The sequence below is a fragment of the Fusarium vanettenii genome (genome assembly GCF_000151355.1).
Source record: "Fusarium vanettenii 77-13-4 chromosome 8 genomic scaffold NECHAsca_10_chr8_2_0, whole genome shotgun sequence".
In the NCBI taxonomy this organism is placed as follows: Eukaryota; Fungi; Ascomycota; class Sordariomycetes; order Hypocreales; family Nectriaceae; genus Fusarium; species Fusarium vanettenii.
In genome coordinates, this window is record NW_003315874.1 from 995,222 (window position 1) to 1,009,030 (window position 13,809).

The 13,809-nt window shown below is 53.9% G+C and overlaps 5 protein-coding genes across 5 annotated transcripts; 3 read left to right on the plus strand and 2 right to left on the minus strand.

Moving 5' to 3' along the window:
- Positions 1–494: 494 nt before the first annotated feature.
- Positions 495–1,934, plus strand: NECHADRAFT_83855 (uncharacterized protein; the record flags this gene model as incomplete). The annotated part of the gene is made up of 1 exon (XM_003048754.1): positions 495–1,934. One exon carries the CDS (start codon positions 495–497, stop codon positions 1,932–1,934), a length of 1,440 nt encoding a protein of 479 aa, XP_003048800.1.
- A 199-nt stretch (positions 1,935–2,133) lies between these two features.
- Positions 2,134–2,600, minus strand: NECHADRAFT_83856 (uncharacterized protein; the record flags this gene model as incomplete). Its single annotated transcript, XM_003048945.1, has 2 exons — positions 2,134–2,176; positions 2,212–2,600. 2 exons carry the CDS (start codon positions 2,598–2,600, stop codon positions 2,134–2,136), a joined length of 432 nt encoding a protein of 143 aa, XP_003048991.1.
- Positions 2,601–2,936: 336 nt separating this feature from the next.
- Positions 2,937–4,477, minus strand: NECHADRAFT_47268 (uncharacterized protein; the record flags this gene model as incomplete). Its single annotated transcript, XM_003048946.1, has 3 exons — positions 2,937–4,129; positions 4,185–4,323; positions 4,373–4,477. 3 exons carry the CDS (start codon positions 4,475–4,477, stop codon positions 2,937–2,939), a joined length of 1,437 nt encoding a protein of 478 aa, XP_003048992.1.
- A 4,356-nt stretch (positions 4,478–8,833) lies between these two features.
- Positions 8,834–11,124, plus strand: NECHADRAFT_71164 (uncharacterized protein). The gene is made up of 4 exons (XM_003048755.1): positions 8,834–9,460; positions 9,651–9,770; positions 9,976–10,354; positions 10,430–11,124. The coding sequence occupies exons 1-4, from the start codon at positions 9,438–9,440 to the stop codon at positions 10,502–10,504; spliced, it is 597 nt and encodes a 198-aa protein (XP_003048801.1). The 5' UTR covers positions 8,834–9,437; the 3' UTR covers positions 10,505–11,124.
- Positions 11,125–12,135: 1,011 nt separating this feature from the next.
- On the plus strand, positions 12,136–13,447 carry NECHADRAFT_46783 (uncharacterized protein; the record flags this gene model as incomplete). The annotated part of the gene is made up of 3 exons (XM_003048756.1): positions 12,136–12,264; positions 12,321–12,777; positions 12,855–13,447. 3 exons carry the CDS (start codon positions 12,136–12,138, stop codon positions 13,445–13,447), a joined length of 1,179 nt encoding a protein of 392 aa, XP_003048802.1.
- Positions 13,448–13,809: the final 362 nt, after the last annotated feature.

Consider the following 13,809-nt stretch of genomic DNA (forward strand, 5'->3'; position numbering starts at 1 on the left):
ATTAGAGAGGATAGCTCGTTAAGACGTCCGATATGATAAGATACAGGACAGACAACGTGTCATTCAACAGGCTCTCCCTTCAGTGTCTTCTTACTGCGGCTGAACACACCCAAGCGAGTCCTCTTCATGCAAGGCCATGTCAGCGGCTTAACCGTCCCTCACCAGCCAGCGCCCGCATTTCGTCAGTCTGATTGAAGCTGCCACTCACTCTCCAATGCTGACCGAATGGGACATGCCGGTGAGGGGTAGATACGGCAAGCCCGGCATCAAAAGTGTATTTAACCAGCCGTCCGTTCTCGTGGTGTTTGAGAGTATGTCGAGAATTAAAAGAAGAATGAGAATCTCGTGTTGTTTATGCTCTGTTCAGCTACTCTGCAAGAGTTGAACCACTCACCACAAGAAGTAAATATATGAATCGCCTCAACCATTGCATCAGTCTACCTCTTCGTTTCACCCGTATTAACCACTTCACCATCCCTCGGGCTCTCAGCACAATGTCAGCCACTCACTACGACGTCCTCGTCCTCGGCTCTGGCCAGGCAGGCAACCCCGTCGCCAAAGCCTTTGCCAAAGCCGGTCACAAGACAGCCGTCATCGAGCGCGCCGCCTTGGGAGGCACCTGTGTCAACGTCGGCTGTACACCGACAAAGACCATGATCGCATCTGGCCGCGCCGCGTATATGGCGCGACGGGACAGCGACTACGGCGTGCGAGCTGGAAACGGCCACGTCGAGATCGACATGGCTCGCGTGAGACAGCGCAAGCGCGCCATCGTGGAGCAGTGGAACAGCGGTAGTGTCAAGGGGCTGGCCGCCGCGGGCGTCGAGGTTATCATGGGCGATGCTAGCTTCGTCGGTGATCGGAAGCTCAAGGTTGCGCTGCAGGACGGAGGCAACAAGGAGGTCAGCGCCAGTACTGTGTTCCTCAATGTTGGAGAGAGGTCGGCGCGGCCCGAGATCCCAGGGCTGGATGACCTGGAGCCGGCACGTGTGCTGAACTCGACGTCCATCATGGAACTTGCTGAGGTTCCACGGCATCTCGTCGTGCTTGGTGGTGGATACATCGGCCTCGAGTTTGGACAGCTCTTTCGCCGGCTGGGAGCTGATGTCACTATCGTTCAGAGAGCGAGGCAACTCGTACCGCGAGAGGACCCTGACGTGGCAGAGTGTCTCCTCGATATCCTTCGGCAAGATGGCATCACAATACACTTGTCGAGTACGATCGACTCCATCTCGGCCACAAAGAACACGGAAACTCCATTCTCGGTGAGCATCAAGACTCCGACAGGTCAGACAGAAGTGTCAGGATCACATATTCTCTTGGCGGCGGGCCGAGTGCCCAATACAGATGGGTTGAATCTCTCTGAGGTCGGCATCAAGACAACTGCCAAGGGGCACATTGTTGTGGATGACAGGCTCGGAACCACAGCTCCAGGGGTTTATGCCCTGGGGGATTGCCATGGTGGCCCTGCCTTTACACACATGTCCTATGATGATTTCCGTATCATCCGCACCAACCTCCTTTCGGAGACCATGTCATCCACGACTCCAACCATGGCTACAACGCAGGCCTCTATCTCCAGAGTCCTGACCCCTTACTGCATGTACACTGATCCGCAGCTGGGTCATGTCGGCCTTCACGCTAGAGACCTCGCCAACAGTACCAGAGAGATCAAAATGGCCAAGATGCCCATGAGTTATGTCGCAAGGGCACTAGAAACGGCGGAGCCACGAGGCATGATGAAGGCGGCTGTGGACGCAAAGACGGGTGAGATCTTGGGATTCACGTGTTTGGGTATTGAAGGAGGTGAGGTCATGTCGATTGTCCAGACTGCTATGATGGGTGGCTTGAAGTGGTGGGACCTGGAGGCGGCAGTCTATGCCCATCCAACTTTGGCTGAGAGCTTGAACAACCTCTGGGGACACCTGGAATAAGCCGGCATGAGCGTATCTTGTGCCACGAGGCCTAGTCTGATAATCAAATCAAGATGCCTCAAGCGGTGCCGTCTGAGGCTGAGTGTTGGCTGTAGTTTCACCCTCATTTTTTGCTGCCGCTTCTGCCTTGGCTCGTCTCTTCCGAGCTCGTCGCACCTCAATCTCGACGTTGAGCATTTCGGCATTGACTGAGACAAGCCTAGGGATGATCTTCTTTACTGCCTGAACAGATTGCGCCTGGGCTGTGCGGAGTGGCATAGGTGCGAATATGCCGTACCAGTGCAATGGATTCCTGTTCTTCTTGGGCTTCTTCGGGGTGGACTCCTTCGTGGTGTCCTTTTCGGTCTTCTCCTCCGATTCTCCGTCGTTTCCTTCGGAAGTAGCACCCTCTTCCTTCTCTGGCTCTTCGATAGGAGCATCGATGATTGAAAATGACGGAATCTCTTTCTCGTCGACCTCGATATCAAGAAGGCGGATTGCCTGCATCCTCTCATCGTAATGATCCTGGCCATACCTCATGCCTCGCTCGCCAGCAAAGTTTGCTCGTGCAATATTCTGATAGACATTGGACTGAAGCTGCGATAGGCTCTTGCGTAGCTGGGTGTATTCATCCAACAGGCCTAGGTAGCGCTCGAGGAGCGCGTCAATGTGTTGCTGCTGGTCCATGGTTGTGCTTGAAGCAGGTCGAATTGTGAACGCTTCTGTGTTCTGGTGTGATAGAAAGCTCACATAGGACTCCTTCGGGCATTAATAAGTCGGCTGTAACCAAGAAGTGCAGGTCGCTGAGTGTTGACCAGATGTTGATAGAAAAGAGTTACCTCGACAGCTGTGAGTCCATCTTGTGCAGGTGAAAGCTGCCTACGTAGCTATACTCTTATGGCTTAGCGCCGGTGTTAATTCACCCCCATGTCAGAACTCACAAGCATTTCGCACCATGCATTCTCTGAGACACCAAACTCTTGGGGAGCGATTCATTCACCCATAGTTAATTTATGTCCCTAATTATGCCTCAGATGAATCTCTCCTCCGACCTCGAAACTTGACATTCAGAGGCCCGCCCGTGTACAGCATCGTTGGGATCGCAGACACAAACACAATGACACCCAGCGACCACCCTACAGTCCCCCATCCAGCACTATCTCTGATCATTCCGCCCAAGATGGGCCCTACCAATGATCCTCCAGAGTAGGCCATGTTGTACAGGCCATACGCCTGGGCAATCTGTCCCACGCCCTCCTTCCCATCCTCGCCCTGAACAGACCAAGTGATCTCTGCCATGAGAGGGCCGAAAATGCACGACATGGTGATGCCAATGCCGACAAGGAGCCCACACAGCAGTATCTTGTCTTCGATCTTGTTCTCCGAGACGAACCGCAGACATATGGTAAAGGGTGTTGCGAAAAAGAGGCCAAACGTGGCGAGCCACTTGGGTCCGTAACGATCGCTTATCATTCCAATGACGGGGCCGAGGAACGAGGGTAGAATGATGGGGAGGAAGATGAGCCCTGCGCCAATCGAGTCCCAACCGAATATCTCCTTGGTGAGAAGAGGAAGTGTGCTTTCTAGGGCGGTCTGGATAATTGCCTGAACGAGTGTTCCCCAGAGAGCAGCTAAGAAGCGAGGCCGTCGCAGCAGTCTGACAAGTGTCTTGATGGGCGTCCTCGATGGGTCCAGTTCGTCCTTCGTCGATTCATCTGTTGTTTGCGCTGGGGTTTTCGAATTTCCTTCTCCCTCTCCCTTAGATTCTTCAGCACGAACGCCCTCCAAGTCGGTGGACGTTGCAGTCTCTGCATTTTCAAGCCACACCTTGGCCTCCTTGACCTCGATGATGACGAGACGCAGAACAATATCTACTGCAAGCAGACCAAAGCACATGGCAAACACAGAGTAGTAACCTCCCTTGCCATACACAACTCCTCCAAGTAGAGGTGCCGTCAGGATGCCAAGACTGCAGGCCATGCTGATCCAGCCCATTGCCTTGCCGACGTGGTCCTTATCCACAGTGTCGACAACCAAGGCCAGACCAACAGTCCAGGTCAGAGCCGCTGATATACCCTGGAGGACACGGCCGACGAGGAAGAGCGGGAGATTTCGTCCTACGCAGAGGAAGACGGTAGCTCCAGCCAACAAGAAAAGACCAATAAGCATTGGGAATCGGCGGTTCTGGATTCTATCTGCCAGATATCCCCAAACAGCTGTGTTTCAAACTACATGTTAACATCCGTCTCACCAAGGGGAGGAGTTACATACGAGACCCGCCTAGGAGAGCGGCACCATAGACGGCCAGTGCTATCGAAACCCAATACTGGACTCTGTCTGTGCTGATGCCAACCCGATTCTCGAGGGAGAATGGCAGCACTGGGACGATGACTCCATACAAGAAGATGTCCTATCGAATAGGTCAGCTCAGTTTGTAACAGAACGGTGCAAAGTATTACAGTAAAGATGGCAAAGGAACAGGTGGTGACGATTAGACCAGCTGATGATCGCAACTTGAGAAGCTTCGGCGGCTTGTCTTGCCGCGTCCACTCGAGAATCGCCATTATGTCCAGCTGAGAGACTCTATGGGCAAGGCCTTGTAAACGACAACCTCTTTGGCAGCAAAACTCCGAGTTCGTCGAGCTTTCACGGGCTGACAAGGCCTTGGGCTGTCGGTTTTTTTTATCCGCCCGAGTTTCCTGTCGCTTCGCCGTACCCACACCAACTTTCCGGACTCGGGCATCTCGCGCCCCGACGACCGGGAGCTCGAATGGATGGGTTGCAGGTCCCGGATCGCCACATGGGGTTAGCGCACCAGCTCGAATCTGTTCATGACCCCAGATGTTCGCCGAAAGATGCGGAGTGAGTTGAGGCTAGTTACGGCAAGAATCAACGTCTATCTGGAGCTTGACGTCGCTGCTTCAAGGTTGACCGATGGATGAAGGGTTCTAACATGAGGGCAGGCACTTTGGTTTAGCTCTGGGCCAGGTTTGGTAGGTCAGAGATTTGCCACGATGAGTACCGAGTACGAGTCTGAATCGAGTATATTGAAGACTATATTGAGGTAGTTCCCGCCTAAAAATACACATCAGATTGGCTCTACGTCGGTAGTTGAACTTGACTAGGACTTCCTAGTTAATAGTACCTGGATACTACGTAGGTATTTGCAATATGGCATCTTGCGTCGCATGTAAAGCTGCCCCCTGAACTGAGCATTGCCAGTTGTAGACAGCACACTTGGCATTGTTACCCACCAGCTCGGCAACAATTTCCAGTTCTATTGTTGATTATACCCGACGTTGTGTTGCAGGAAACAAACATGATCTATCCGCAACTAGCTCCAGTTGTTCGCCGACAAGTTCGCCGACGCCTACGCCGAAGATGGCGCGGCTGACCGCTCACTCTGTATCAACAACACTAACGAGAGCCAGTCCATTTTAGCCAGTAAGATCTCTTCGTTCTGCCTGCACACTTGGAGGGCTTGCAGAGCAAAAGACGAGGAGGCTGATTGACAACAAATCGAAGGCTGAGGGTGCAGATTTGCACTAGGCCCGGCCTGGGCCGTGATGGAGCAACGTGCAGACCGTTAACGACTGGAGCTGGATGTGCCATGTCTCAGGTTACCCACGAACGAACGCTCTATTCAGTGCAGTGCAGTGCTGCAGAGTCTGAGCGTTAAGAGAACCTGGGCTGACCCAATGTGAGACAGGCAGCTGGGCCGCATGATTCCATTTCGTCCCATGTTGATGAGGACTCTTGTCAGTCTGATAGGAAAACTGAAATCTGACAGGTCTAGCTCACAAGGGAAAAAAAGAGAAACAGGATGCCGACGAGTGATCCCCGATGCATAAAGTCGTGCAAGGAGCCCTTGATAGATGTAATATCCCTGGGCTGAAGCTTGAGTGTGGGCTTGGAAACAAGGACCCTTGAACGTGTGTGTGTGTTTTGATGGGATGGGCAACGTGAATGAGGCGGGAGCTGGGGTCTTGGATCCCGAGATTTGGGTCCGGTTAGCTCCTGTGATATTCCCCGGTATGGATGAGACTAAGGCGGGATCCCTTTCTGCAAGGCTGTCTTGTCTGTGTCTGTGTGTTTGTTTGTCTGATGGGAATATGCGGTGGTGGTAATGCTATGCTGACTGTCGGCATGTTCAAGTGCCGACATGCTATTGCATATCTTGCCATGGATGGTGGTAACCCAGAAGCCTCTAAGGACACAGGCAGAGTCTTATTACTGGTGCAAGGAGATGGTATCATGACATGGATAAGGACCCTTTTTCTTTGACCACGAGTTATACCTTCCCAGGCGAGTTTGTCCCAAGGCTCACCGGAAGCACAGAGCGCAAGGTGACCCATCGAGAGTCGTGTTTCTCGGTCACGCGTGGTTCGCAATTTGCTTTTTCAAAGCGGGACGCGGTTTTGCATCCTCCCCCCAATCTCACACAATCTGATGAGCCAGGTCTCGTCTACAGGAGCAAGGACCATCTCGCAGTGTTCCCCTTGCTGGTTTGGTTTGGTTCAGTCAGGATATAGGGGATTTGCCCAGGGCATGGGCCAGAGGGAGCTCCCTGCAAAGGCTGAACAACCCCCGGTCTCTCATCATCAGATGGAATTCATCTCGAAGGTCGACTTGACCTCGGACAATCAAGGTCAGATCGGCAGAGCAGGTGAGCTCTCGAACTGGAGATAACGGTGTGAGTCTCTGTGTGGCAATATGGCATCACCACCAGGACGAGATGAAGTTGGCAAGTCATCAAGGACCAGACAAGCATGTTTCCCCAACAAAGAAAAGAGAGGCACAAAGAGCAAAAGCCCATCCCCATCCCATCCCATTATGACGAACCCGCCCACCCCCCGGGGAAAACTGACCATCATTTGTCCACTCTTTGGCCCCTATTCAGACTGCCCATGCCCCCAAGTACTGTACTGTCCTTTGTTGCTTGCTTGGTCGCTCGTGCAAGCATCTCGTAGGTGGCATCTCTGGTCGAGGGTGGCTCAAACGTCGCTCAACCCTGATGTCGTCATCAAACGTCGACGAGCCTTGTTGCAGCATTCCTCACTCTGCCTTAGCTGTCTGCTAGAAGGGTCCTTTTCCAATGGCACGGTTCTCCCGCACGACACGACGTAATACCGCCGAATGGGGCTTTTTCATTGTCAATCAAGCCAAAGCTCGCCGGTGTTTCTTTTTCTCTGTCCCTCTGCCTCCTGCCCCTGACTTTGCGGTTTCACGTTTGTTTCCCGTAGCGGCTCTGGTTGGTTGTTGCAAGGGGCCCAAAGAGCCCCAAGTTCACGCTCGGTTTCTTTTTTTTTTGTTCTTTACCATCCATCGTCTGGGGTGTCGTCACGGACGCGATCCGGTTGAGAGGATTTCTCCGATGGAGGTAGGTATCCGCAGCTAGGAGGATACCTGGGTGTCCTGCTGATAGCTTAAGCGACTAGTGGTATCTGGACGTGAACAACTAACAGAGGAGAAAGATGCCATGCTTAGCTGCTTCTTAGAATTGCACCATCACGGACTGCTATTAGAGGCCATGAGCATAAGTGATGATGATTATAAAACATGTTGAACTGTGAAACATCTACGGATACCTCAAATGCCTTATCAGCTCCCTCCATCTCGCATGGCTCCTTGATGGGATGGAACGGTCCCGTTCTCATGGATAAGTTATTTGACGGACTAGTCCAGTACCTACCAGGTTCACTAGTAAGTACCAGCCTTGGTGGGGACGGGCCTCTGATCACTTGGGGCTCGGGGCTCTTCATCCACTAGAATGGCCGCCCTGGAGATGTCCTTCAGAGGCGCCCAGGCCAGGCGCGTCCGCCCACCCGTGCCTGGGCCCGTTTTCCATGGCATGGATGGATGCATCGCTCATCAACTTGAACGCCCCCTTCTCTGTTTCTGCTTCACGGGGTTCATCAATTCCTTTGACTGTCCTGCTTTGTCTTGCCTCTGCGATTTCTTACATATCTCTTTGGCCTTGTCAGGTTATCGACGGCCTCGAGGGCAAGCTCCTTTTCTCCTCGGAGCACGACATCCATCTCACTCATTACAAAGGTCCTCGTGCCTCACTCGACGATCAGTCCTACAAGGAGGAGGAGATACGGATAGACGTACAGCAATCAAGAGAAAGAGGTTGGTGGGTTCCATTTTCTTGATCCTCCTGCTGCCTGTTGGGGAAACTCATTTGACTGTGCTGCTGCATCACCATCCATCATCATCACATCCACCATCCCAGCGTGCTACGCCGTCTGGTTCAATCTTGTCCATCATCCTTCCATCTCTCATCTCATCTCATTCACTCGCTCGTCCACTCCCGGACGGACGCACGCGCGCCGTTGTCTTTCCTCCACTTGGTTATCCACTCTTGCCCACGTCGCAAATCAGCCTTGGCCGACTCTTCTGGAGCTTTGCTTGGTTGGTGGTAGTCTACCTGAACAAGCAACAGAGGACGACAACGACGGTACGATACCACCCTGTTACTCTCAAGTTCACGCTCATCACCACCATTCACAGCCTTGGCTGGCTACCTACTTCTGTCTTTCCATCACCAAGTTATTATTACCAGGCTTGCTTGATTGCCTGCCTCCTCATCTTTGGTCCTAGGTACTTACCCACCTAGGCTAAACCTGGGAATCGTGCTGCTCCAACCCCCTCCCTCATCCATCCTATCCCATCCCCTGCTTGCTTGCTTGGTCTGGCTGGCTTTGGTCTGGTCTGGCCTGGTCTGTTCTGGCTGGTCGGGTCCTTCTGCCTGCTGGCCTTGCACTTCCATTTCCTGCCTGGCTTGCTTTTGGTTTCTGGTGCTGTCCACTCCCCCCAAGGCAAGGCCCCAAGGCCCACTATTACCTACCGACCTACCGCTGCCCGCCAACTCTGCCTCTGCCTCTGCTTCTGCTTCTGCCACTGCCACTGCCACTCTCGTCCAATCTCACTTCCACCACTGGCCGGCCACCTGCCCGCCTGCCTACCTCTACCGCCTCCAGTGCCAGTGCCTCCCGTCACCACTTAACTTGACATTACCCACTGTCAGCGAGTCGAGTCGCTCATCAACCAAGCTAACCGTGCCTCCCACCTCTTTGCGCAGGTCCGGTTCTGAGGTCCCCGTCCCGTCTCCATTCATCGCTCGCTCGAGTCGACCACAGCCTCCTTCTCTCCATCTCCACCCGCTGCTGCAACAGCGCCCAAAACGCAAGGAAGCAACCTCGATACTGTACCAACCTGCTACTTGCTACTGCAAACCGCATCCACCGCATCCTCACCTCCACCATTTCCATCCGCCATCCATCTCCAACCAACTCGTCCCTCGTTGCCTTGCCTACCTACCTCTCTCTCTCTCATCTTCCGATATATCCTCTCCGATTCCGACTTCGACCTCGTCTTCTCCGCTCCTGCTTCCTCCCCGCTCTTTCACTTCTCACCGTTCGCGCGCGCACCCGCCCGCCAATAGAAGCTTCATCACTCGAGAGCCTCTGCATACCACCTTAGCGTAGTCGAGCTCCTGCCGAGGAGCTGTCGAGAGGAATCATGACGGTTGTCGCAACGATCAAGTAAGTTCTGTCGCTTTTTGCCTGCCGCCCTTTGCTGGGATTTTTTTCTGCCTGTGCCTGCTCCAGGCTGCCTTTCTCTGGACAGCATCACACGGAGCATGCCTGCGCATCGCCTCTGCATGCCATCTCCTTTCCCTCCTGCCACTTCTTCAGCTGCTTGCAGAAGCTAACCAGTCTTCTCTTTTGATAGGTGCGTCGTCGTCGGCGATGGTGCTGTTGGAAAGACTTGCCTTCTCATCAGCTACACAACAAACAAGTTCCCCTCCGAATATGTTCCGACCGTCTTTGACAACTACGCCGTCACGGTAATGTGAGTCCTACTTGCACGCCCATCAGATCTACGCCAGCCCCCACGCCATGCTGCGCCCCCACATACAATGGTTGTTCTTCGCTGTCAAGATTGCGGTGATGGACCCTTGGTACATGTCGAATTCCAGATATGCGCAATCGACTTGGGGATATTGTCACTTGACGCCATGGCGCACGGTCATCTAGGACGGGCTAACCGGTGGTAGGATTGGTGATGAGCCATACACTCTGGGTCTGTTCGATACCGCCGGTCAAGAAGATTACGACCGACTCCGACCTCTTTCATATCCCCAGACCGATGTTTTCCTTGTCTGCTTCAGCGTCACCTCGCCTGCCTCGTTCGAAAACGTCCGCGAGAAGTGGTTCCCCGAGGTCCGCCACCACTGCCCTGGCGTCCCTTGCCTGATTGTCGGTACCCAGGTGGATTTGAGAGATGACCCCAGCGTCCGGGACAAGCTGTCGAAGCAGAAGATGGCCCCGGTGCGACGGGAGGACGGCGAGCGAATGGCCAAGGATCTGGGTGCGGTCAAGTACGTCGAATGCAGCGCTCTGACTCAGTACAAGCTTAAGGACGTCTTTGATGAGGTATGTTTGAGGAAACTGAGTAGTCTATGCCTATATAGAGAGGCGACTCTGAGTATCTGCTAACTATCCATGCAGGCCATTGTGGCGGCCCTTGAACCCCCCGTCCCCAAGAAGGCTGGCTCCAGGGGGCACAAGTGCCTTGTCCTATAAACGGATAGGCACGAGCCGCAGCCGCGCCACGACCAAAAACCATTCCTCACCCTCCCCTGAAAATGGTTGATCAGCCAAGAAGGCCTCATCAGGCAGTAGCGGGCAAAGAGTCCTCTGGCGTGGGTGCGGCAAGACTAGATTGGGATGACCCGAGCGAATGGAACGGAATGCAATGGGATCTCATAAGAAATGGTCATCCTGTGTTTGATATGGATCGGATAACGGAACGAAGCTTGGGGAGCAGGCGTCTTGTTCCGTGACGAAGAGACGATGGTTTTCGAGGGCGACGTATGCGATGGACTCTCCTAGGCCGCTGAGCGTGGCCATAGTCTGCCGGAGACTCTATGATGAGCCAGCCCAGCCCCGTCAGCCTCTCTGAAGTTTCCTTGGACCGGGATCTACAACGCTGTTTCTTCCTTGATCCTCGCCCGAGGGTTTCTGAAGTAGGAGGATGGACCAAAGGACGGAAACGAAACAGGGAGAGCGGACGGGAGACGATTCATACATCCAGGTGGGAATGCTTTGATAGGACAGTTTGGCGATTGGGGTGCAATTTACATCGATGTCTTGTCTTGTTCGTCTTGCTTGACTTTATAGAAAGTTTGTGTATTTTTCTACTTACTCGGAGTCTGCTATTAATGTTGAGTGTGTATGATTAAGAACTTGACATGACGTAGATCAACACAAGCCGAGAGACGGCTCGGATGCTGCATCCGACGTGAGGCATGTCTCGGTGAAGGAGCTTCGGATTTCTCATGACCGCATTCCGGGCCGGTCTCGTGCTGTAGTTGGAAACTTGAGGATTTTCATGATGCCAGTGGGGATGGGAGGGAGAATGGCACGGTCATGGCATGAGGCGGTGGACGGACGGTAGATGTTGTATTGGTGACATTACCATGTAAGACATGGATGCAGAGCTTCCGCATTTGCTCATGAATCATGTCAAGGGAACCTTGAAGATGGACAAGTCACCTTGCCTTCCTAACCCCAAGGCTATGGATGGTCAACCTCGGATGGAGGTTTCGTTTGTCATTGGAGATAAGACGGGATGTTCGGGTTCGGAGTCTCCTGCCCCGTCGCGTCAACTTTCCCTTCTCAACCTAGCCCCGACGCAAGCCCGCCAACCTCCGGGCCCGTTCCCGGGACCGCCCCTCCTCTGCTCTGGCCGACTCGGAGTCAAAATGGAAACAAACTGCCTCATTCGGCTTCGGACGACGGCCATCTTCTCCAACTTTTTTTTTCCTTTGCAGAGAGGCGGGGAGATAGAGGGACGCGGGGATGCTTTGTCGCTGGGCGATTGGCCAATCGGGCGTCTGGCTGCATAAGTTACTGTATCTCATCGCGTGGCCTGTCGGCATCAGGCCTCTTTGTCAAACTTTAGCCCATTGGCCCGCGGGGACCGTAGACATGGAGAGTTTCGCTCTTGTATGACCAAATGACAAGCCTTGCGAGTCGAGTCGAGTCGAGTAGATCCCCATCCCGACTCGTGGGGCCGGCCGCCGGCGCCGGTGGGGGAGGGCATGCCACCTTGGACGATGCAGACAACTATAATAGACCTCGTTGCCTCCCTCTTCTTTCTCCCCTCCTCCTCCTCTTCTTCCCCAGGACTATAGGTTTGGACTGCAACGAGAATGAAGTCTTCAGCTCTCTTGAACCTGTTGGCCCTGACAGGGCTGGCCTCAGCCTGCGCTCATGATCATGACGACAAGGAGTGGACCAAGGAGGAACTGGATGAGCTCGAGGCGAAATGGGGCTATGAGGTATGTCTTGCTCGTCGAGTTCATGAAGATTGCTCGACTTACACTCAACCAAATAGTGGCCCTTTGCTGGCATCAACACCTTTGCCCACCTGAACCACGTCAAGTGCCTCACAGAGCCCACCGAGCCCTTCGATATCGCCATCGTCGGTGCTCCCTTTGACACAGCTGTCAGCTACAGACCGGGCGCACGCTTCGGTCCCCGTGCCATCCGCTCCGCCTCGGCACGTCAGACGTCGTTCCGCGGCTTCAACCCTCGCGCTGGCATCAACCCCTACCAGAATTGGGCCAAGATCGTCGACTGTGGCGATATCAGCATCACTCCCCTCGACAACAACATCGCACAGGAGCAGATGACCCAGGCCTTCAAGCAGCTCGGCAAGCGAAAGACCGTATCTTCCCTGGCACCCAAACCCAAGTTGATGACTCTGGGCGGTGATCACAGTCTGGCGCTGCCTGCTTTGAGAGCCCTGAATCACATTTATGGCAAGCCTATCCAGGTCTTGCACTTTGATGGTGAGTCTTGACTGCTTGGTCTAGTTCAGGGAGACAGACTCCTCCGTTTGCGATACCGTTCTGATATGTATTCTCAGCTCACCTCGACACCTGGAATCCGGCTGCCTACCCATCTTGGTGGGGAGCCTCTCAATTCACCCATGGTTCCATGTTCTGGATGGCCAACCAGGAAGGTCTTCTCTCCAACTCGTCCTCCGAGGCCTCTGTTCACGCCGGCCTGCGCACTCGCCTCTCAGGCGACGATTTTGCTGACAACGAGGATGACACCTCGCAGAACTGGGTCCGCTTCACTGCTGATGACATTGACGAGATCGGCACCAAGGGTATCATCGACGGTATCCTCAAGGTCCTCGGCACCGAGAACCCCGTCTACCTGTCTGTCGACATCGACGTCCTCGACCCAGCCTTTGCCCCTGGTACCGGTACTCCTGAGCCTGGTGGCTGGTCAACCCGCGAGTTTATCCGCATTCTGCGCGGTCTCGAAGGTCTCAACCTTGTTGGTGCTGACGTCGTCGAGGTGTCGCCTGCGTACCAAAACGGCGGAGAGGAGACCGCCCTGGCTGCAGCTCAGGTTGTGTACGAGATCATCTCGTCCATGGTGAAGCGAGGACTCGCCGATGGTGGAAAGGAGGCCAAGACCGCTGGCTCTGCCGGAAAGGATGAGCTGTAAAGCTCAGATGTACATTTTATCCGACATTGATCAACATGGCTACCGGATATTGCCATGAAGGGTTGATGTGTCTACGAGTTATGACAGGTGCGAGGGGGTAGCCGCAACGACGGTGCCTGTGTTAGAAAGGCGTATGGTTGGGGTTATGAATCGATGTAGAAAGCGAAACCAAAATGACAAAATTCATAGTACTTCAAGTTCGCTGAAGTGATGTCAGTAGTCCTCTGTTCCCTCCTCCACGACTAGCACCAATGATGAACTTAGAGAGTCTCTAGGGAGATAGCGAGACACTGCCTCGAAGGCAACTTGGAATGGTATCAGTTGCCGAAGGGCGGTTTGTCCTTCCGCCGCACGGTATGTAC